We start from the raw sequence: 23,929 nt of genomic DNA, 5'->3' as shown, positions 1-23,929 counted from the left end.
CAAACCGTTCTATGGGAAGAGCAAGATTTACAAATGGATATAAACTGGGCCCTTTGGTAACAATCACCAGTAATAATGTTGATTTCTAAAATGGCGCCTGCACAGGGAACTGACTACAATCACTCCTGCACTGGACACACAAGAGCCGGGGAAATTTCAAACAAGATTCTCTCTTTCTGGTGCACGCCAGGTGTATTACGGTAACCTGTAAAACACCATTTTCTCTTCCATGTCCGTGTCAAAGGCAGCTACACTGTGTTTGCTCTGTAAATTCAAGTGCTGCTTTATTTACTTATTTTACTTCCATTTTACTTATTTAGAACAATTTCCATTCGGTGACATGCCTTTAATGACACTCATGACTCAGAAATACTTGTCGATGTAGTCAAACAATGTCTATTGACACGAGTCACTGAAGTTAAATAAACATTATTAAAAATGAGACAAAACAAAAGGCAAATATATATATAATCCAGCAGAATGATAGGGATCATCACCATTTGATCAATCTTCCCTGTGAGTTATATCTGCAAGTTACTTTGAGGTAGCGCTAAAGAAGCTGTTGGTCCAAGAGCATCCCTGCAAAAAGAAACATTCATGGCTTAAGTACCATTTAACCTTTTCCTACCCTTTTAGATACTCTTTATCCTTTCTGGCCTCTTTCCTTCTCCCTGTTCACGGACTGCAGGGTTAGTAGCCCCTCAAACCACTGTACTAAAGCCTTTCTCTTCAGAGAGGTGATAGAAAACAAAAACACTAATCTTCTTGAAATCAGCAGGTTTTGAGTAAAGGCACTATCTATTGCAGCTAGGTGCAATGAGGAGTTTATAAAACCAATACTAGGTAATCTTGCAAAAACACCTTCGTCAAGCTAAAAAAAAAAACAAAAACAACCAACCAACCACCACATTTCAGGTGGGTAAAATAAAGACAAAACACAACCAGAAGAAGTGAAATGGCATGCTCTTGAAAAAGTTAACTCCAAGACTTTTTTTGTTTGTTTGTTTAAATGCTCCCACTGCAATCAGATCTCTGTAGAACTGATGGCAGGAACCTGTAGGAAGAGTTCAGACTCTGCACAAGGTAGCTAATGCAGGCTGGTAGTTGTACAACAGCTCTAAGTTTATTCAGTAAAAAGTCTCAGCAATGCATTCTCACAGTTCTGATGGACTCACTTTCTCCTGTATTTGGGGTTCATGGGTAACCCCCCAACACAGGAAGAAATTTTGCTTTCAGTGTGCCATTACAGTAAAGAACGTGCACTGGACACACCATTTTGATCCCATGTATGCAGTTAACTGGAAAGAGAAACAGGCTAGTAAGGCTCAGGAGATAGAAAAAGAGGTCAGAGAACTATTTAAGGACAGGGTCACATGGGTTGCAACCAACATGCTCTCTTCCTCACCTCATTTAATTTCTTTATGTTGACTGGAAGAAGATACACCCCCAACATTTCTCAGGTGTTGAGAACTAGCGGCCCAACCAACCTCTTTTGCTGCATTACATAAACAGTACTTCCACTACAAGGGGTGATTTACAGCCCAGAACAGAAGGCGCACGCAGGTCTGAAAACAGTCTCTAGCACAGAGTGTAGAGACCTTGTTAACAGGTAAAATCTGCAGAAATGGGGCAGCTACAGACTGACTTTTCTGAGGTTTATATACTGTGGTCATACAGTGTCAGGCTAAGTGAAATCACATAGCTACATTGGCCCCCCATTACATAGTTCACACTCAGATCAACCTCCCAAATACCAAAAGTCAGCACAGATACTCCACAGCATTTCTGCTGAGCTGAAACGCATCTTCAGCATCATGTTTTTAACTGATAATGCAACAAAAGGTTCCCACAAGTTACTTGCTGCAACTTCAGTACAGCATTAGGTCACCCTATGCAAGCCATGGCAAAGCAGGACATAACCCAGGCACAGACCTCGAAGCTGTCTCACCACTTGTGGTGACAGTACTTTGCTTAGCCCAGTTTGTACCACTAAGTTCCAGCACCATGGCTATGCACTACAATTGAAGTGGCATCAAATCTTGTGTGGTTTCTGAGCTTTAACACTTCCATTTGAATTCAAGGGCCTTTGTCTACTATCTTGAGTTTCCTTCCTACTGCAGCACCCTGAAAGAATTCTATACCTGCACTCAGCCACCCTCTTTCCCACTTAAGATTCTCTTTGCTTCATTTGTTCCACTCTCTGTCACATTCTCATTAATAATCTCCCTACCATCACTCTCCAGAGAGTCAACAGTTCAAACAAGGGAAACATCCACTTGAGAAATCCACGTTCCCAGCCACCCTGCAACTAGCTCTCCCCAACGCAGGGAAACAGTTGCTAGAACTGTGATGCTACACCCCCTGCCTAGATGAGGTTTTTTGCTTTCTGACTCTTCCTACAGGTACATCTGCAAAAAATCCATGAAGAATGAGCTTCCTATAGCACTCTAAAAGCCCTTTCTGTTTTAGAGCATCTACACTTCATGGCAGGACTTTGAAAATATTCCTAGCTGAAATTAAACTGTGAAGAGAGGGAGATTCTCATCAGCAGCTAGAAGTGACCTGCCAGTGCCAAGTCATTACTCTGCAACGCAGTATTTGTTTTAAATTTAAGAACAGTTACGGGTTATGGCCACCACTTTAATTACAGTATGTCATAAAAAAGCCAAAAGAACTTTATTCCTATCTGCCATCACAGCAATTATGGTGTAGATTGCCCCAAAACCACACGCATTGCAGTACCACAGTGTCTTGACTACCTTTGGTAGCTTCCACAGCTATTAGCTATAATTTCTGCTACCTTTTTTCTTGAAGAGTATTGTTCTGTTTCCAGCCTAACTTACTGTATCTTTATGTACACTAAGTAGTAAATACTTTTGCATACACATAGGCTTAAACAGTCCCTATGACTGGATTATACTTTATACCCTTCAAGATGAGAACAGTTTAGAGTAAGCCACTCAGAAGTTGCTAGCTTAGAGCAGAACCTTCCTCATTGCAATGTCCCCTCATCCCCTTCAACTTGAACACTGAAAACTGTCATCCTACTAAGATTTCACAACTTCGTCACTATGAAACACCTGAGCGTGAAGAAGACTGAACAAATGGCAGAGATGTTTAGGATACAGTGCAACTCCGTTGAAGAGTTCTTACTAAGACAGTTTCTTGTTCCAAATGGGTTGTTTTTCCTCCTTTAAACTAGAAGGTTATTTTCTCCAAGGATTTTTAGGTTTACGAACATGTTATTATATTACACTGGTTTCTTTGCTGTGAAGTGTGAGTTGTGAAGACCAACAGTAAAAGCAGGAAAAAGAATTGTCAAGTAGGGATCCTCCTTAGTCTTTGGAACGTTTGTGGCTACAGCAGCTGAAAGTTTGCCCTTCTGTATGTTCAAAACACTGTATTGATAAAGCAATTCTAACTGACCTAGCAGATCAACAGTAGCGCAGTCAGTGCCAGAAGACTGGAGGAGAAGGAGTGGGCCCGAGTGTTCCCAAAGCAAACCTTGAGGTTTTCCCAAATACACACAGAATCTAAGCAAGCATGTTAGGAGCTTCTGGAAGATTGCCTAGGTGACTTGGAAATACATGAGAGCTAGTTTTTGCCAGTGTCCTGATGCCCACACCAAGACAAAAGACAAGTGAAATACCCCTACTGCCTCCAGCTAAATTCCACAAGCCAGAAGAGAATGCGCTTCACATATGTAAGTAAAATCCCTTGCTGGCAGGTTTGCAGAAACAAAATTTTATTTACACAGGCAAGTCTATCTTTAGACCCCATTGAACTCTTTACATTTCTAGAATATTTACATGATTTCAAGATGCTCCAAGAATAGAGTGATGGACAAAAAAAAGATTACAGAAACTGTCAAAAGCATAGCAAAAAAAACCCAACCTATCATTGTGCTTTAAAACTTATGATCTAGAGTAATGTAGAAGAAATGTAATTTTAGCACCTTGGTCATAACGGTCATGCTATATAAGACACTTAAATAGCAGGGGGGATGTCAGAAGTGACCGTATCCAGAGGTTGCCAGTGACAATTCATGAGGGAATCATAGAGCTCTTCACTTGTTTCCATAAATTGTCTGTTCATTTCATCAACATCCAAGTAAAGCTGTGGATCTGAAAATAGAAGTACAAGTGTCAGATCTTAGGAGGCATGCACAAACCTGAAGTAAATACCTAGTAAAATATGGTTTAGCTAAATTTAATAATTTAATAGATTTAAGAGTAAACTTAGGAAGATGTTTATTCACAAATAATTTAACAAACCTTGAAAGTCAACTTCTTCTGGAATTTGTGTATTACAATGCTAGGACTACATTGCTATTTTGAGATAAAGAGCAGACTTAAGGTTAATCTACCATGAAATTCTCCCCAAATCCATTTAATTAATTTTTACTACAATATGCATTGGATGCAGGATTAATATTCTGTACACTAACACAAGATGTTTCCATGCGAGGAACTGTCTGCAAACCTGTCAGGCCAAGCAACTAAAGTGTGTACAAAAGCTTTAAGTGGCAAGCTGAATCCTCCTTTTAGGACCTGCAACCCAAGGTTTTACCCTCAGCATTTGGAAAAAACCACTACACCTTCTGCCTCTTAATGAGTTTAATGTAGAATATGCTTAGCAGAATCAACACAAAGATATGACAAATTCTGTATTAGACCACTTTGGAAGGAGAACGAAGGCAAAGTTACAAGAAACCTACTGTGAAGTGGTGTTGACAGTGTTCCCTTCTACTTGACACGATGTCTACTAGCAGCTTTAAAATCCTACCTCACCCCAGCTGTAACTCAGCTATAATCCTCTATGGATCCCACTACATCAGCTGACTTTCCAAGGCATTTTCATCCAATAGCAATTGGCTTGTATGGTTAAAGGGCACAAGTATGGTTAAATTCAAGTCGCAGTGATAGAATAATCCTTACCTTCAGTTATTAAGTCGTCATTGATTTCAGTCATAGCTGTAGCTTCCTGGAAAAAAAAGCGAAGAAAAATCTCTTACAATTTAATCCTAATCCATTTCAGGAAACATCACAAATCCAAAATGGTTTTGTACTCCCAAACCACTCCCTCTTCCCACAAGTACACATGGGGGTTTTGTGTTTGTTGGGAAGGGTTCTTTGTTGTTTTGGGTTTTAAGAAAACCATAGTAAAGCTCATACTGGAAGGGACTTCTGGAAGCTGTAACTGATCAATTGTTCGATCTAAGGTAAGACCACCTATTAAGTCTTAAAATAATTCTTTAATCTGCTTTAAGTAAAGTACATCAGAAAGAGGAACAGAAGAAGCCTACACAATTATGCTGTCAGAACTGTTATCTGGCATACATGAACAAGTAACGGTGTATAAACCTCTAGTTCTACAGATGCACTGCTTAAGGATACCTCCGAATGAAGCCTGCTGTTCTAAGCCCCACACTACACAAAAAGCATGACTTCAGTTTTAGGACTTTTTTGCTCTGACTCTCACACTTCATACAACTTACTAGTCATGATTTTTTTAAAGCAAGCGTGTAGTCTCTTTACCTCAAAAACAGCAGGAGCCATAACAGCATCTCCTAAGGAGCAGTCTCCAACAGCTTGCATGCTATCGTAGGGAGCATAGGAGTTGTAGTTGTACTCGGCATAAGGATCATAGCCCCACTGTGAGTAGTAGTTCTGATAATCTTGGTAATAATCATTGTAGTTGTATGACTGGTACCGCTGGAATTCTGCTTTCAGCCTGAAACATGAGAAGTTACATACAGTCAGAGTTTGAGAACAATAAACTGTAAACCCAGTTCTGGAGTTCAACAGTTTGCCAGTTTACACATTTCGAAGTTTAAAAGGAAGCTTTTCCAAAGAGTTGCCTAAACAGCAACCTAAGTCACAGCACAAGATCTTGTGTTTATACAGAAGCAAATGCTCTCACCTTTGCCAATATCAAAAGTAATTATTTTCATGGATTAACTCAAGCGATGACACTTATCTGCACTCATTTTGAGTATTTTTAGTTATCTGTGTAAGCAAGCTGCTGATAAATCTTCATGCTCTGCTAAAAACTGACTTATTAAGACCAGAGAGATTTATCAAGCACAGCTGGTTCAATCTTAATTAGCCCTTTCTAGCTTTTGTTTGGTTAACACTAAATGCTTTTTCTGAAAAGAAGGTGGTAAAGTCAGATTATCTGTATCCTGCCAGTTTGCCACGTCTACCTCCACTTTCTGAGTTTTCAGTCCACAAAGCATTCAATAGTTGCCAAAGCTGTCAGGTGAATTAAGCACTGCTGTTATCCAGCATGAAGCCAAACCAGTAGGAAAAGGACTAAACTCATTGGTTCTTAAGATCAAAGGGCCAGCTGGTTAGTTTTCACTACTTCCCCTCTCCTGAGTAGATTTTCTCAGGGACAACTTCAGACTAATGACGAACATCAATGCACAAGTGTTGTCTGTACTAAAACAGAGGTACACTACATGAAATACCTTCAGATAACCCAGCTGCACAGACAAAAAATCCTCTATGCTTAGACATTTCTTCACTGATTATGGACAGGCAGACCTCCTATGTTTGCAGAGTCCAATTTCTCTGCATCTCCACTTCATTACAGAAGAGTCAGATCCAGGCTTTTTGTCAAGAACACAAACTGAACGAGTTCAGAAGCACAGTTTCCAATGTAAGTGACTCAGTAACAAACTACTCTGATGGCTGGACATTTTGATGGTAGGAGAGCATAGTACTCAGCCATTCAGAAACAGATACAATTAGTGATGTGTATTTTAACACCTACATTACATTTGCTCATTACTGTAAAGCTACACATACATTCTAACAAATAGGTATTCTATTGTTCTGCTACTGTAGTAAAAGTACTAGACAGTATCTCAGTCTTCTGCTTCCAAATTCTCTCCCACACAGATCTCTGCAGGAAAGAAAAATCTGAAAATACTATCGACGTTCTTCTGCATAGCAGAAGTGAGGAAACCTGTTTTTGTGACCTCTTCTTGTTTTCAAAATAATTTAGTCAGAGCAATTCTAGACAGTGCTCTCTTGGGCAAGAACGCTACCTCTCTAAAGCAAAGAGCCAACATTTACAGAATTATCCAAGGTGAAGAGAAACAAAACCTGTTATTTTTACTATTTAACAGAACATACAAGCTAGCCTCATGAATATACCCAAGTTGTTTTATATGAAGTTCTATTTTTGTCTGCATCCTGGATCCAAGTTTATCAAATTTGGTACCAATGGTCTAACTGTTCAGAGACTTGAATTGCCTTAAACAACTGATTGAGAGAACTGAGCCAGCAGAGTAAGAAAGCCCTCTCAGAATCAATGAACTTTAAATTCCCTGCTGCTCCCATCTCTCAAAAAGCAAAGACTAGTACTCTAAAACTGTTTCAGTAACATCTCCTTTGGCTTCACCCCCCTTCCCCCCATATTCTGTATTTTTCCACTTAAGAGTTCCTTCCTCTGCCAGCCTATTGTAAAACTAGCCATGTGCAACCTTGCCTGAACTAGAGTGAAAGGTCAAGAAAAGCTCCCTAGCATACAAAACCACTTACTGTCCCTCCTACCTTCTTCAAGCCCAAACCTGCAAAATATTTATAAATGCATTCAGCGTCTATAAGCATTAAGGCTGGTTACAGTAGCAGATAAGCCCAAGTTATCCAGTCTGGCTAGACTTTAAGAGTTGGATTCCCCCAGCAATCCTGAAAGAGGTTGATGAATCCAGGGAGTCAAAACATAGTGCTTCTGTATTTTTGTTTTGTAGACTGCATGACATGTACAGCCGTTATAGCAAGGGCCACAGACTTTACAAAGGCAGAGCTACAAAATCCGATTATTCAGAATTAACTGTATCAATGCACGACTTATTTGTTACCTTTTAGAAATTCCTATGCTCAGCCGGATTCGTTTTCCCCCCAGACCTGGTGCATTCTGGCAGTCTTGCAGTGCCCTCATCTGATCACCTTGCTCACCAAATCTGACAAAGGCATACCCTCTACAATTTTCAAAAGGGAAAAAACAAATTCTAGTATGCATAACAGTTACAAAGCTAATGAATTCAATTTCTGTCTTCTACAAAAACAGAAGATAGCAGCTATTATAGCTTCTATTACCTAAGCAAGCCCTCTGGCACGTGCACATGCACAGAAGATGCTTTCACTGAATTAAAAACTTGGGCCAGAAGCAAAAAGCTTGTTCTTTGATAGTATGAAGATGCAACTTGCTGAGAGCCAGCAAAACAATACATTTTAATTGATCTCTGTGTTAAGTAATCAGATTCTATATTGCTGCATTTACAGCAGTTAATTTATTAGTTATTAATCCACTCCTACCACTGTACAGCACTAACATCCTTTTTTACACTTGATTTCTCTTCAGTTTCTTGAATTTTACAGCCAGCATTGTCTGAACAGCAAACTTGCTCACCCCTGCTTGACTCACTGCCTGGCCAGTATAACTTCTGCTAGGCTTTATTTACTAATATTAACAGCTTCAATCTCCCACTCTCTAAGATTTGCCAGGCCTTGCACTTTTCTCTCATGTGTAAAAAGGGAATTATTTTGTCTTCAGTATTGCAGATGGCTAAGTGGACACGCTGCTGTATGTAAGCACAGCAGCACAGATTTCAGTGCACAGCTCTCCCTTCTCCCACCATCTCATCTTTCATGCAGATATGCATATGGCTAAATTAAAGCTTATCATATCAACTGCTTAAACTAATCAAAGAAACACATGGGTCCACACTGTTAAAAAAAAGGCAGTGCTAGTAACTAATCTCTCTTCCTGCCTCTCAAGAAAATGCAGAAACAGGCCTGATGCAAGTTCTTAGATTACTTATAGAAGCAAACAGTTCAACAGCAATACAAATTTTCACAGGCATTACCTGGAATATCCCAGCAGGTCTGTTGCTATTTTGCAGTCAATACATGAGGGGTACCTCTTTAGGAAATAGTCATAGAGCTGGAAATCATCCACTTCTGGAGTAAGCTCCCCAACAAATATTGAATAGTCTGGTCTTTAAAAAGATAAAAATCCCACAATTGTCAAGTTTGAGACTAAGGTAGGTGAGTGCAGTATTAAGATACCTAAAATATAAGCAGGTAGTTATCACTGGACAAATAAGGAGACAAAATCTGAAGAGCATTAACTGCAAAACTCAACAGTTAAGTAATGTATAGAACCACAATGCCATTGCTCCAGCAGAAAGTTCTCAAATTCTCTGGGTCCATTCTACTGCTTTTGCAAAAAAAGCATTTCAGAGACCCATTTTATAACAGGCTTTTAGACGCTGGTTTTAAAGAGAAATACTTATTGTCTGACTTGGGAGGAGGGAGAAAGGAGACACAAAAATACCAAGAAAAAAATATTAGCTTGAGTTACAGTCATGATTTAAAAGAGCTATGACTATTTTGCCACCACTTCTCAGTCGTTATGGGAGAGAAACTACAAAAAAACTTCATTATTCCATTAGCAATGTGTTTCCATAAGCAATACTTAGTCTATACACACCAGGTGTGCCATTTCAGGATTTTAAAATTAAATGATGGCATTCACTGGTCACTATCAACTAAACCAGAAAGGGTCAGAGCTCCTCATTTCAAAAGGTGTTTACCTGGCTGAAGTACTACTAGGAACAAACTCTATTCTTGCTGGTTTTATTTTGTTCTTTTTCTTCCGTTTCTTCTGTGGTGTTCTCCACCAGCTGTAGGCCTGAAGACATTCTCTTTTTTTCGCCATCAAGTCCTGTTGGGAGAAAAAAATCACATTTATAGTATTTAGCCTCGTTTACATTCCTCCCTCCCACTCCCCATCACCACAGGTGATTTCCCCATATTCACCTTGCCCTTGAAAGAAGCCTGGGGTCCCATTTCTCCCTCCGCCTCCCATGAGGGAAAGCAGCCTCTGGGGAAAACGCCTGGCAAAAATAACAGAGCCAAAGGATTGTATGAACAGCCATATTCCCCTGACTTGTCAAGCTGGCTAAAGGATTGACAGCTTCCTCTCGGGATTAGGGAAAAAGCAGACAGCCCTTCGATGTTGGCCAATCCTAAATTGTTAATTAGCTTCAGGACTGGACTGTGTTCCACTTGAGTTCCAGGACTCCAAAAACCCTGCAGCACTGCAGTCTGAGTGACGAAGAGGCAGGGAAGTCATCACGCTTGCCTAGAAGGGATCTCAGCTGTCCCTATCTCCCCTCACCTAGGAATTCTTCTTCTCTTATGTGAGATGCCTCTCCTCACTACCCAGCTGTGAGTCACTCTCCCAGGCCAGGAACAACAACAGGAGGCCGATTAATGGAACGTAAGGAGAAAGCAGACCAGGAACAGGCACTAGCTTGGCTGAGGGAAAACTCAAACCCAGACACAAGGCCAGGAAGAAAGAGGCATAAAAAGTGCCTCTTGGGAAAAAAAAAAAAAAAAAAGAAAAACCAAAACCCCAAAAACCACAGTTCAAAAAGTGGGGTGACTACACAAAAGTGGAGAGAAACAGTCATGTTAACACAGGTTGCCTCCCTCAAGATTCTGAAGAACAAGGATTTCCAAAAATAAGAATTGTATTTCGCAGCACTTTTTACTTACGCAGTTTAATGTTCTTCCTCTAGAACACCTCTACATACATAGAGAGTGTTACACGCAAGGTCCTTCAGAAGAACTCAAGCTCAAACAATCCAAACTGCAAAGCTTAACGTTATGCCCCCAACCTGCTTCGGTTGACACAATTACGTGTCCGGAGGACAGCCACCGATTACCAAATTACCAGAAGAAATCGTAGGACTAAAAGAATGCCCAACTCAGAGCAAGCTAGCTATTTCAGCTTTACGTTTACTGGGAATTCTGAGTATGGTTCTCAATTCATTTAGGCACTGCAAGCCTGAATTTCCAAGCAAATCATCTTACCTGGCTTGCCATGGTTCAAACTGTCTTCTGTCCTTCTTGAAGAATACGGCTACACGGGTTCAGTTTATTGCCCTCCTTCAGCTGAAAAGGATGCAAGGGAGGAACAAGATAAAGAATCTTAACCTTGAGACAAATTACTTTCCTTCGAAAGGAAAGTAAAGTAAAAAGATAATGTAAAAAGCAAGCTGGAGATGGACTTTTTACAAGGGTGTGTAGTGACAGGACAAGGGGCAATGGCTTTAAACCGAAAGAGGGGAGATTCAGATTAGATCTAAAAGAAATTTTTCACTCTGAGGGTGGTGAGGCATTGGAACAGGTTGCCCAGAGCAGTTGTGGATGCCCCATCCCTGGAAATGTTCAAGGCCAGGTTGGATGAGGCTTTGAGCAACCTGGTGTAGTGGAGGGTGTCCCTGCCCATGGCAGGGGGGTTGGAACTAGATGATCTTTAAGGTCCCTTTCCAACACAAGCCATTCTATGATTTTATGTTCACCTCACCTTACAGTTTTAATGGTATAAATTCAGTACTTAGAAATTTAAGTTCTGATTTGCCACTGCTAAAGCAATGGAGACAAAAACTATGTATGGCCAATGGGACTAGGACTATAAATTGTCTTCACTTTCTTAAATTTTAGCAGTCCACAAAGTTTTTTCACTGTCCAAAGCACTAAAAAAAAATCACAGAGAGCTTTTAAGCCACCTACACCTTAATCTTTACTTCTGAAATATCTACATATAATGATATCGTAATTCAGAAAACCCGTGTTCTAAAATATCTAAAAACAAGGCAACAAAGCTAGAGGCTTCTGTGTGTTTTGTACATCCCCTTGGTCTTCCCCCCCTTTTAGCCAAATTAAGAGTTGATTTACTTGTACCACAAATCATACAGTTGAGAACAAGCAGTGCTACTTCCTGTGTGGTAAAGAACAAGAGAAATAGAAGAGGGAGGAGGGCACAGTACAGGTAAACGTGATGTTTCTCTGCACCTTTTCTCAGGTATGTCTTCTCTTTTGCCTCTTCCATATACACATTCCACTCACCACCAGTTACTTAGCAACAACAATTGACATTCCACTGCCACCACTGAACCAGTGGATACACTTTCCTGAAAGTGTATGTACCTCTTGATTCCAAGATTCTTTAAGCTCTACCCCCTAGACAACCAACCAATATAAATCAGTGCAGAAAATTTCATTTGCAAAGTATTTTGCATCTGCTTCTGAACACAGATCTTCATTCCCCACTGCTGATTTTTTACATCCAGTGTTGCTCTTTCCATGCAGCTACTTAATTGCTGAAGTTTTAATTCCCATTTCCACGCAATAAATTATGTTTTACACACTGGCTAGTCAAATCCACATTCACACAATAAAATAAATATTGGGTGGTTGCAATGCCTTAAAGGCTTGCCCACACAGGGGAACCATTCAGAGCGCTGCTTCGGGAAATGGATTAATGAAAATTAACCTGACACAGGACAGCCATGTACCACAATTAGAGCATCAATGGGTGGTGTTACTCAGGATAACTATGTACTTTGTCCCGAAACCCATTCTGAAAGCAACAAAATAGTCAAGTACAAACAAGTCCTCAAATACAAGCATATTCCAGTAAGGTTAGCATATGCCCTCTTACTAAACCTAACTGTGCTCATTATAAAGAATTAACAGCAGCAATTTTCTCCTCTTAGAGAAAGTCATTATTTATATAAATATCCAGTGTGATGTTCCTCTAACTCAAGTATTACTTTTATTAAAAGGAACCATAAACTTCTCCATGCTCTAAACACTGAAATACTAATTTGTGAATTCACAGCTGCATAATACTTTTTTTGGACTTACCACTCCTTATTTTTGCAGATTTCACAGAAGACGGCACACACTACAAAGCAGTTTTATTGCAAAAGACTATTTGAAAGCAAGTGATGCAACTGTTTTCTCGGTCGCAGTTATCGTGGACTTTATGCAAAACTGCGTTTCTGTACTCTTTTCCCGTCTGATCTTGACTGTCACCTCTTGATCTTTTCACTAGAACACAAAAATATTTTGAAAGCAGTTAAAACAGAATGCATTAACACCGTATTTTTTACATTTGCCTTAACTCCAGCTACAGTCACAGCCAGCGTCCCACTGAAGCTGCATGGCAGCTTTAACCTCCTCATTTCAAACACTTCCTTAATTGGATTACACACGCATTTCACCAGCCCGTTCGTCCCAGCTTTTTATTATTGTATTTGTACTTGTGCAAAGGCAGATGAAGCTATTTACGAACCAAACTGCCCGTGCGCACACCGCTCTCCCAAACCCGGAGGACAAACCCCCTCATTCCAGTCCCGGGGTAGCCGTGTCGGGACGGCAGCCCGCAGAAGCCTCGTGACGGCGCCGTGACCCCCGCCGAGCCCAGGCCCGAGCCGCACCGGCCCGTGACGCATTTTTATAAGCGGGAAGAACTGCGCCCCGCCCGGCCGCGGCCCTCCGCGGCGGCCGCGCTGGCGCCCAGGCCGCGCTTCCCATTTATTGTGCTACGCGATAAGAGGCGGCGTGGGGGGGGAGGGGGGAGAAAAAACACCCACACGAAATAAAAAACAAGCCCGCAGCGACCCGAGGAAGGCCGCGGCGCCCCGCCGGCAGCGCCCGAGCCGCTGTGGGGAGGCCGCTCCGGCCTCACGGCCGCCGGGCCTTCCCGCCCCGCGAGGCCGCGGCTCTGAGGCCCCGGTGGGGGGAAGGGAAGGGAGGGGAGGGGCGGGCTTCCCCCCCGCCGCCATCCCGTTGCGCAGTAGATCGGTTCGCGCCCCTTTCCTAGCTGCTGGCCGCCACAGCCCATCCGCGGCCACCGAGATCCCCCCCTCGCTGCCCCCCCCCCCGCCCCGCTCCCGGCACTAACGTCTCTCATCCTCCGCGTCGCCATTAGCAGCGGCCCGAGCCCCGCTTCCGCCCCGCGAGGACCCCGCGCGCGGGCTGCCCCGCGCGGCGCCTGACCCGCGGAGCCCGCACCCTCGCCGCCCCCCTCCCCCGGCAACGCCTCCTCCCCGCGAGCGGCGGCCGCAGGCTGTCCCCTCGGCGAGCACCACCCGCCGCCAGCCGCGGGCTCGGCCCGGCGCAGCGCGCTCAGGCAGCGCGGGGACGGCCGGCGGCCGAGAGCGGCAGGGCCCCGGGCTGGCGCGGAGCGCGGCGCATGGAGCTGGTAGCGGGCTGCTACGAGCGGGTTCTCCTCGGGTTCGCCGTGCGGCCCGCCGAGGTAACGGGGAGCAAGGGGGGGAGCGACCGCGAAATGCGCCCTAACGGCCGCCGGCCGACCCGGCCATTCCATCCCACCCCCCATCCCCACAGGAAAGGGCCGCGCGAACACGCGGCTCGGTACTCACCACCCCGTGGCTGCGCGGCCGCGGCGCCAGGCGCGGGGTGGGCTTTTAAAGCGCCGCGGGGGCGGGGCAGCCTCCCGCAGCCGCAGGCTCGGCCCCTCGCTGCCGGCGCGGGGGGTGGGAGCGGCCCGCCGACACCCCCGCTGCCCGGCCCGGCCCGCGCGAGGGGCTCCCGGGAACCCGCCAGCTCCGGGAAGCGGCCGGTGCTTTCGGCGCGGAGCTGGGAATAAACAGCTGCGCGGGGGATGGGTGCCCCATTGCCCCGGGGGGACGTGGAAGGCGTGTCTCCAGCCTGCAGTGGTGGAAAAAGGGAAAATCCGCCGGCCTTGTCCGTGAGATTTATCTCCGTGCAGATACTTTTTCACATCCAGCTTCATCCGAGCCCGACACCGATTACACGAGGCGGTTTGCGCACTTAAATCGCTCTGACTAATCTCCTAACAGCACATTAACTCCGCAAGATCCCATTATAGCCAAGTATAATTCCTTTGCCTTTTACACATACACGTTTTCAGGTTGCGCTTTAAAAAAAAAAAAAAAAAACGGGCTGATGAATTTGAAGCTTTACTGTGGTAAGCTTCAGGAAGACCTGTTTGTTTTGTGTTTCATTTACAGTCCTGGACGGTTGCCCCTGATTTTACACATCATGCCCACTCTGCCTCCTTGTCAGCGGTAGCAGTGAATAACAGATATGTGGTCACTGGGAGCAGGGATGAGACGATCCAAATCTATGACATGAAAAAGAAGACAGAACATGGGGCACTGCTGCAGCACAATGGTAAGGGAACCTCTCTTCATAAAAAGCATTAGCAGTAAAAACTTATAGCTGGAAAACTGGCCCTTGCCAGAAGAAGAAAATAGATTTTTTTTTAAATAAGTCTTTAATAGTGATGGTGTTGCAGCCATGATGGTCTGATGATACAAGCAAGGTAAACTTTTGAGCATAAAAATCCAAAAATCAATTTGGGTATTAGCCCACAAATATAGATGCTTCTTCCGATTATTATTAGTTTTAATTGTTTAAGAAGTTATGGCCCACGAGTGGCTTGTGAGCCATTTTCATTCTACCAGGACAGTTTATCTAGACCATGCCTACTCCCAACAACCATCTTTCCCAGTGTCCTTGTTCTGTCGCAGGCATACATAAGCCACACAACAGAGAGAGTTTCTGTGTGAGAGGAGGTTGCTCTGTTTGGGTCGTTTGTAGCTCAGTCCTGATTGTCTTTTTTCTCCTGAAAACCAAGAATTACCTGGATCTAGACTGAATGTGGTACCTGTGTTCAGCTCGCGTATGGTAAATCTGATTCTTATGGGAAGCAGCACGTGCAGTAAATTCAGCTGTGTCTCAAGAGCAGGGCTTTGATATGGGAGCATTCTTTATCACTGGTAGTAGCTCTGTGTCACCTGAGCCACAGTGGTGAGTACTGCTGCGTAAGGGAACGGATGAGATGGAGTTCAGATGTGTATGGCTATAGGGAGGCTGGTAGAGCACATGGGTGATTGAATATAACAAGGAAGTTTGGGGCAGGGCTTGCAAAGAAGTATTCAGGAAATAATTCAGGTTTTCCCAAGGGTAGGGTCGTAGCTGGCATGTTTTGATGCAAGAAACTTCTCTGTTAATTCATACGTTCTCTGTGTGTGATAACTGTTCCGTATGTACAGCCTCGCTAATAGCTTTGGTTTGTGTTTCTAGGCACAGTAACTTGTCTGGAGTTCTATGGTGCTGCACATCTACTCAGTGGGGCTGAAGATGGACTAATTTGTATCTGGAACACAAAGAGATGGGAATGCCTGAAATCCATTAGGGCACATAAGTGAGTTTCTTAAATCTGCGTGTTCACATGAGTTTTCACGTTTATTTTCCCTGTAAATAATATATGTGGCTAATATGTTTTTTTGTTTTTATCAGGGGGCAAGTGACGTCTCTCTCTATTCATCCTTCTGGGAAATTGGCTTTGTCAGTAGGAACAGATAAAACATTAAGGTGAGTCAAAACTGGTGAAGAAATGCTGAAAATCATAGTTCAGTAACTCTTAGTAAGTGATTACAAGTGACAATTCTGTGTGACACAAGACCGTGCAACACTGATAAAACGTATTTGGACATCAGATGGTTCAAAGATCCATTGGTTTGTCTTTTTAAGTTCTAGGTACCCGCGATATTTTAAAGTCCTTTAAAAGTACTCCTTGGTGTTCCTTGCCTCTTGTTATGCTCTGACTCTTTACAGTTCCTTGTAGATGTATAAATACATTTGCATTTTGGAATACGATTTGTTTCAACTTCCAAAAGCTGTCAGGTTTTTTGTTCAGTGTGAGAAAATTATTTTTTCACTTGGAGTGCGTACATGTTGCTGTAAATGTGTGTTTTAAATATGTAAAATGCTCTTTTAACGGGACAAATTGGTATTGGGCTCCTCTTGGGCTCTGCGTTGCCAACAGTGGTTTATAAAATCAATATCACTAATTCAGCCTTATATGCAAGCGTTATAACAAGTCATCACTTTCTTTTGCATTAAGAAGGCAGCAAAGTGCACAGAGCTGCTTAAAAGCTTCATTTGGATGCCTTATGTCAGCAGAGAGGACTTGAGCTTCACTGTGCTGTTTTTAACTGAAATGCACATTATCTACTCTTGTCTTTCAGAACTTGGAATCTAGTAGAAGGACGATCAGCCTTTATCAAAAACCTGAAGCAAAGTGAGTTTATCAGTCTAAATCCACTACAAAGTGAAATGAGATAGTTTTATTTTTTATGTAAAGCAGAGTAGACTGAATTAATCAAGTCAGTTAATTGCGAGCAACTTTCACAATGTCTTTTTTACACATGCAGGCAAGCATATGTAAACATACGTCCTTAATAATAATCATTTTCCGAAAGGAAAACAGTTGACACTAAATAATTTTTTTTTCCTTGAAATTTGGTGTCAGGACACTTAAATAAATGTGTTTTGGTTTTACTTTTTTACTTCATATACTTATGACAATCAAAAATAAGCATTTAAGAGCATAGTTTTACTTGTTTATTATTAAATACTACTTGATTTTTCCTGAATTTTGCTCAGGTTTAGGTAGAAAACAGTGTCTAGCAGCTTCTAAAGATTCTTACTTTTAGATTCTCATGCAATATAGAATGCAAAAAACTGTGTACATGCATATACAAATGTATCAATGTGTACAGATGCCCACATAATTAAGTGGTCCCCTGATGGAGAGAGGTATGTGACCGTGATAACAAACAGAGTGGATATCTACAGACTTGACACAGCTTCAATCACTGGCACGATCACAACAGAGAAGAGAATTTCTTCACTTATATTTATTACAGTAAGTACAAAAAAGAAAGGTGCTGGGAAATTAACTAGTTTGAAAGACATGAAATTAATCACACTTGCATTTCTTTTTTTCCATTCCAAGGATTCTATCCTTGCCATAGCTGGAGATGATGAAATGATAAGGTTCTACAGCTGTGACTCTCACAAATGCCTGTGTGAATTCAAAGCTCATGAAAACAGGTATTTTATATTTGTTTACTTTTTAAATATTTATGGCAATGCTGAGTACTCAGTAAAGTTCAATCACTTGTAATGTTCAGCATATTTTATTACTGTTTTGGTTTTAGTACAGAAAGTAGGTTTACTTATGTGCTAAATTCCAAATTTGGGACAGACTTGTTTGCTTTTAGTATGAGCACAAGTACTGTGCTGTCCATGCACGTTACAAAAATGACAGGGTATAGAATTAGAAATTTTACAGTTTTAAATTTATTATCTGAATACAGTATAAAATATTTAAGTCTAAATACAAGATCAGTGTAGATCGTATCTAAGTATATGTCTTAAATATAAGACCTCAATACACTGGCATGGATCTATGTTAATCCTTTTTTCAAGAAGAAGGTCTTTCCCTCCCCAAAGCTTTGTTGTATCAGAACTGTAGTGGGATCTGTAGTGTTTCTCAGGCAGGAGGTGAAAATGGCTGTACAGGGTTCCCAGTGCACCGCTACAAAACTGGACTGTACTGGACAGGCAAAATCGGTAGTAAGACATCTGGGATGTCCTCCTGTCTTATCTTGCTGAGTCTTTGTGACAGTTGCCCTCCTGGCAGTTCTGAGTCCCAGTTACCCAGCAGGCTCATTCCTATGCAAGGCCCGAAATAGGAGCCCCCACCTCTGGCTGATGTGGAATTGCTCAGAGGCCAGTGGTGTCTCTAGAACCATAGGTTGGTCACCCTGGTATATCAAAAGCTTTGAAGTGGAGAGGTGGTAGGTAAGGAGACCGAAACAGAAAAGGTTCTGCTAAATTACTTGGCTTTATATAGAATGCACGTGTCTGTTTTTATTTATTTATATATATGAGTGTGTGTAAAAATACACAGAGGTACACACTCCTCTGTGTGTGGTCTGTGTATTTCTGAAATGGGGTACCAGTATTTTCCTGCAAGACCATCTAAAGAATGTTTAACCAGTCTTTACAGGTTCTGACCCTTTAGAATGCCTAAGTAAAACAAACCAGTTGTTCTCAGTCCAGGCAATAGGAGGGTAATCACATATTCTCTGTTGCTGTCGAATACCAAATATTGGTCCAAATGCTGATTTTAATTTATCAAAACACAAAAGCATTAGCTAAAATGTCATTGATGTGGTTAATAGTGTGTGCTTAAAAGTATTAAAGTGTTCTGAATCAAATCCCAACAGGCCTAGCAAAGGTAAGTGTTCCCACTGTAAATGACAGCACTCAAAACAGATTACTGTTCCAAGTTCTTGCCTGTCATCTGTGGGTTTTCTGTTCAAACTGATTTTTAGACTGTTGCCTGTTCATCCTTAATTTCTATCAGCTTACTGTTCTGAAGTGAACGGCCATGCTATAAAGTGACAAAGTACTACATTTTCTTCACAGAATTAAAGATATCTATAGTTTTGAAAGAGAAGGACAACATGTTATTGTTACTGCATCCAGTGACGGTTACATTAAAATGTGGAATCTGGATCTTAATAAGGTTGGTCTATTAAACTGCTTATTATGTTTATGGAAAAATGTAAGTCAACCAAAATTGCAGACAGTTCTGTTATAAAGATTAATTTTAAATCACTGAGAAAATTTTACTTGAAATCTGGATGCCTTCATCTTCCTCCATGTTAGGTTCGGTAGAAATGTGTATGTCCATGCACATATTTTTATGCACTTGTATATTTTTGTACCTTTGTGATTTTTTTAAAACAAACCATACAATCTGATGATATTATGGAGATCTTATCTCCTCTTTATGTAAAGTCATGCTTCCCTTCAGACCTACTTGGCCAGACTTAGGACTATCTAATTATAGTAATATATGTGCTGAGGACTGCTGTTAATTTTTGTAATGTTGATGACTGTTGCTGCTCTTTTAAAAACACAGACTCTATGGTGTGGGGTGGAGGTAGTGGTTGTTCAAGTAGGGGGGAAAAGTTATCCTTTTGAAAAATTCAAATGCATTAATGTACTGAGTACTTTTATTTCCTGTATTTTCAAACAGTTCTGAGTAGCACAATTCAAAAAGGAATTATGTCTTACCTTTAAAGCTTCCCATGTTTATTGTTTGCTCTGGGGTTTGTCTTTTAAAATCATAATTAGATTTTTAAAATTTAATGCCTAGTAATAAAGGATCTACTATATTCCACTATCAGTATCTTGGATAGTTCAAATAAATATTTTTCAACATTTATACGCTTTATATATCTCATCTGAATTTGTTCATTTTTCATTTAAACCCCCCTGATTATTTTTACACTTGTAAGTGCAGTAGTGAAAACCCCTCTCTTCCATTCACCTTAGATTTCCATTCCCCTTGTACATAATTAACACAGCGACCAGGGAGCTCTTTCTCTGTAACACTGTCTTTATTTTGATCAAATAGGTGATTTTCTTCCAATGCAGGCAAAACTTTGTAAAGCTTTGTATAGCTCTGTGGGCTTCTGTGTCCAGCCTTGTGAGGTAGAATATCCAAATACAAGTAGTTTCTGGTGGGTTGATACTGTTATGCTGCACGTGTATTTGCGGCATGTATTTTTCCTGTAATAGGATATTTACTCAAGTATTCCCAGAGCTGACTGATACAATTGCAGTTAAGCAATTTGAAACACACTCTGAAGAAATTGCTTTTCTTCAGCAGCCTTGTCATTGTGAGGGAGAAAAAGAATCTGATGCAATAACTTAATTCAAATTATTTCAACTGCACCAAAAAATACCTATTACTCTGGAGAAATTTCTGAAACCATTAACAATTTTTTTTTGTGGGTCTATGACTCATCTAGCTATTCCTTGTGCTAAACTTACCCCAATTGCATGAAACTCCCTAATCTTGCTTATCTTTATGTTTTTAAATCATTGGGAGTTTTTTGTAAAGCCACCACTGAGGAATGGTATCAGGAAGAGGACTGTAACTAGTTATAAACATTGTTAGGCACCAGAAATGAAGTGAAAGGTGGGCAGTAAGATATTTTCTCACTTCCAATACTTCAGTAAATTTAAACAGAGATAAAATAACATTTAATTAATCTTTTTCTGTATTATCTTCAGATTAAAGATGTGCCATCTTTACTGTGTGAAGTCAATACCAAAGCTAGGCTGACATGTCTTGCAGTATGGCTTGACCAAGCTTCAGAAATTAAAGAAAATTCTGATAAAGCTGCAACATCATCTCCAGGTAGCAGAACTGTGTGTATTTTCAGTCGTTAACGTGACTATGAAGTGGAATATACTAAGCGGGAGGTTTTTACTATATGTTATGTTATGTTATGTTATGTTATTATTTTACTATATATATATATACTTACTGGGGATATGACACTGGCAAGCGATATGGATATCCTTAACAATCTAATAGTGTCTCAAGCCTGCATGTATGTTGGAGGACATAAGCCTCTTTTCACTTTGATTATATGAAAGTTTTGTTCCTCTTTACTGGAATAACGTGCTGAGAAAGCCACTGTGAAGCTTTTGAGACAGATAAGAAAAGAGTAAACAGTTTGATAGAACTGCATGTCTTGTTCTCCTATAAACAAAATTAGGTCTGAGGCCAACGTAGTTGGGCAAACTTAGGAAGTCTGGCTCAGTATTTTATTTTTTTTTCCTGTAGTTTTCCTATATTGTAATGTACTTACATACTTATCTTTTGATATTTTCGAATCACAGGCAAAACTAGCATAAACAGCACATTTCACTGTAAATAAAAAATCATTTATAACCCCTTTTTTAAAGTAAGATACAAATAAGGCAAGGCTCTGGGCCATTTTATACTACAAAGACTGGACATAAATATCAATGTGAATAATTTCTTGCTTTTTTTCAGCAAACAAAGATGAAAAATCATCAATAGTCAGGAAAAATAAAATTTATTGGACTGGTAAAAATGATAAAACAGCAAAAAGAAAGAGAAAAATTACTCCAGAGAAACAAAAACTGGAAGCTCCGCTGCAAAAGAAGAAAAAGAAACGGAATAGCTCAGCATGAAGGCAGCTGCTTACTCTCCTGAATAAAAAGTAAATGCTGGTGTTGCTGTAGTGTTTATAAGGATGTAAACCTCTGCCGGGACATACACCTCTGAACTGATCTGTTGTTTAAAAGTAATGAATGTTTTTACCCTAATAAATTGATTCATCCTTCTGGGAAGCAGCAAGAGATGGCGACTCTTCCTAAGTGAATGAGGCAAAAATAAATTCATAATATGTAATGTTTATATTTTTCTGTTAACAATAGCATACACTTTTTAACTGTCTCTGAAAAAGCCAGCTAAAATGGTAAAAATTGCTGCATCTGTCTCAGTTACATTTTTGTCTCACTTAAATGCATATTAAAGATATGTACACTTTTTCATATTAGTGTTGGAAAAGTTACTGTTCATTTGACTCAAAATATGATCTGCCTTTGTCATGCATTACTTTTCCTACTGTAAGAAGGAACATGTTAAAACTACTTAAAATATGATGATCATGTTCCATTCATACATTCACAGAAAATCGTACTTTCTAGTTCTAGACATGGACTTATACATAGAGTTTATAAGCAAAGTGTTTGGTTTTTTTACCATGTCCGTACTTCATGCATTTAATTTTTTTTCAAGTTTTTGCACCATGGTTCACATGATTGAAATCTTTCATTCAGAATATGATACATATTTTTAGGTGGAAGAGTTTTTATCAATAAGGTTTTACCTTCTCTTCTACCTTCCCGTAATATTTTTAAAGTCCTTGATCTGAGCTGTATTATTATAAAAAAAACCCAAACATCTAACATTTGAAATGTTTGTCATGCTGACAAAATGTCACCCATCTGTTTAGCACTTAAGCAAAAAGTGAATTCCTGACCTTCTCAGTTAGTGGGAGGTGGATTTTATCCTAAGTCTCATAACAAATATACAGTGGGAAGAACAAAGTTGAGCTGGAGAGAACAAGGTCAAATAGCTGTACTAAATGTTCTGTTTCTTTTAAAGTAAGGCATTTTAATCTTGTGCTCTGCATTACCGGAGTAGTCATTATGACTTCTGTTTTCAAAGAGCGATTGGAATTATGCTTTATTCTGATTCACTTTAGTAATAATCTCTTCCTCCTCATTTGTGTAGCAAGAGAAAAGGTAGAGAAAATAAGAAAAAAAAGAGATTGAGACAAATCTGGAGACAGGAATGCAGTCTGTCTTAGGGATGTAAAATAGGATATAACTCCAGCTCATCTCTGTGTACGCTGTGACACTGAAACAAAGTGAGAGCATCATCGGCGCTGTTAACGAGATTGTTGGTGTGGCGATGGCAGTATTCTCTTGGAAGTAAGCTGTTTCCCTTATTTCGATACATGATCACAGCTCATTGTCTGAATATTCAGTATAGTTGATTTATATGAGCTCAGTTTAATTTGACATTAAAGGGATTTCAGCTGTACTTTAGTTTGAATGTACATAGCTTTTAACTTTAATAATATCCGGAATGTGTGTGCACACAAACACAGACAAGTAATATAGGACTTAAAACCGTTTGTAGACTTGGCAGGAAAGGTACCAAATCAGATTTGTAATTGATAACAGGGTTCCTGTAGTAAATATAGGACTTACACAATTATCTTATTTAGGCTTATACGTTGTAAAGTGTGTCCACTTCTGAAGTGTTATGTCTATTTGATAGTGCTTATCTCTGTTCTTGACAAAATGGCTGCCACTACTAAAACAATTTTCAGTGTTTGAATTTTTAAATACATGAGCTTATGGCCATGGGCGTCACAATTAAAGAAGCAAGCTCTTATAAGCACCAGGAAAAATCCATTCTGCAAATAATTTTAAAATTTGAAAGGCTGAAATTACACAATTTTGGTTCTAAGGTTTAGATTAACAAGTAAATATTTGACATTTGTAAAAATCCAAACTCCCTGTGTAGTAAGAAAGAATTATGCATCTCATGAGACGCGGAACTATTGGAGACGGAGAAGACAAGTCCTAACAGCTTTTACAGTGAAATGCAGAAACAGTCCTGAGAGGAGAACTCATATCTCCTATACCTTCGCTCAGCTACTAGCCAGCACTTGGCAATTATTTTTGTTGTTGTTTCTTTGTGCATATCTTCCTTTTCAGAACATTTTCCTTTCTAGTTTTCAGGGAACTGCTTAGAATGATAGAGAGGAGGCAGCAGTGCAGAGAGAGAGGAGATGTCAGTGGTGAGGAAG

At 40.7% G+C, this 23,929-nt stretch overlaps 2 protein-coding genes across 7 annotated transcripts; one reads left to right on the top strand and one right to left on the bottom strand.

Moving 5' to 3' along the window:
- Positions 1-265: 265 nt before the first annotated feature.
- Positions 266-14,275, bottom strand: LOC104371326 (tRNA selenocysteine 1-associated protein 1). 5 transcript variants are annotated; one of them, XM_086608450.1, is made up of 10 exons: positions 14,255-14,275; positions 12,732-12,917; positions 10,893-10,973; positions 9,834-9,910; positions 9,608-9,738; positions 8,879-9,010; positions 7,871-7,990; positions 5,538-5,733; positions 4,938-4,983; positions 266-4,124 (listed from the first exon to the last, which is right to left on the bottom strand). In XM_086608450.1, the coding sequence occupies exons 4-10, from the start codon at positions 9,861-9,863 to the stop codon at positions 3,988-3,990; spliced, it is 792 nt and encodes a 263-aa protein (XP_086464576.1). In that variant the 5' UTR covers positions 9,864-9,910; positions 10,893-10,973; positions 12,732-12,917; positions 14,255-14,275; the 3' UTR covers positions 266-3,987. The 5 variants fall into 5 exon arrangements, with proteins under 5 accessions (XP_086464576.1, XP_086464573.1, XP_086464574.1 ...); XM_086608447.1 differs by lacking the exon at positions 14,255-14,275 and adding an exon at positions 13,774-13,820; XM_086608448.1 differs by lacking the exon at positions 14,255-14,275 and adding an exon at positions 13,162-13,278.
- On the top strand, positions 14,056-22,097 carry PAK1IP1 (PAK1 interacting protein 1). 2 transcript variants are annotated; one of them, XM_086608446.1, is made up of 10 exons: positions 14,056-14,127; positions 14,867-15,029; positions 15,945-16,065; positions 16,161-16,235; positions 16,892-16,944; positions 17,426-17,571; positions 17,662-17,759; positions 19,143-19,242; positions 20,802-20,928; positions 21,574-22,097. In XM_086608446.1, the coding sequence occupies exons 1-10, from the start codon at positions 14,065-14,067 to the stop codon at positions 21,732-21,734; spliced, it is 1,107 nt and encodes a 368-aa protein (XP_086464572.1). In that variant the 5' UTR covers positions 14,056-14,064; the 3' UTR covers positions 21,735-22,097. The 2 variants fall into 2 exon arrangements, with proteins under 2 accessions (XP_086464572.1, XP_086464571.1); XM_086608445.1 differs by lacking the exon at positions 14,056-14,127 and adding an exon at positions 14,420-14,583.
- The last annotated feature ends 1,832 nt before the right edge of the window (positions 22,098-23,929 follow it).

The sequence above is a fragment of the Tauraco erythrolophus genome, chromosome 3, assembly GCF_009769465.1.
Source record: "Tauraco erythrolophus isolate bTauEry1 chromosome 3, bTauEry1.pri, whole genome shotgun sequence".
In the NCBI taxonomy this organism is placed as follows: domain Eukaryota; kingdom Metazoa; phylum Chordata; class Aves; order Musophagiformes; family Musophagidae; genus Tauraco; species Tauraco erythrolophus.
The sequence above is the reverse complement of the archived record's forward strand: the minus strand, read 5'-3'. Positions and strand labels throughout refer to the sequence as shown.

Coding starts and splice junctions, on each gene's coding strand:
- LOC104371326 (XM_086608450.1), bottom strand. CDS start 9,863: ATGGGACCCCAGGCTTCTTTCAAGGGCAAG. Junction 5,734..7,870: donor AGCATAGGAATTTCTAAAAG/GTAACAAATAAG, acceptor CTCATGTTTCAG/GCTGAAAGCAGAATTCCAGC. Junction 4,984..5,537: donor TGGCTCCTGCTGTTTTTGAG/GTAAAGAGACTA, acceptor TTTTTTTTCCAG/GAAGCTACAGCTATGACTGA.
- PAK1IP1 (XM_086608445.1), top strand. CDS start 14,497: ATGGGTGCCCCATTGCCCCGGGGGGACGTGGAAGGCGTGTCTCCAGCC. Junction 16,066..16,160: donor AAATCCATTAGGGCACATAA/GTGAGTTTCTTA, acceptor TGTTTTTATCAG/GGGGCAAGTGACGTCTCTCT. Junction 20,929..21,573: donor AGCTGCAACATCATCTCCAG/GTAGCAGAACTG, acceptor GCTTTTTTTCAG/CAAACAAAGATGAAAAATCA.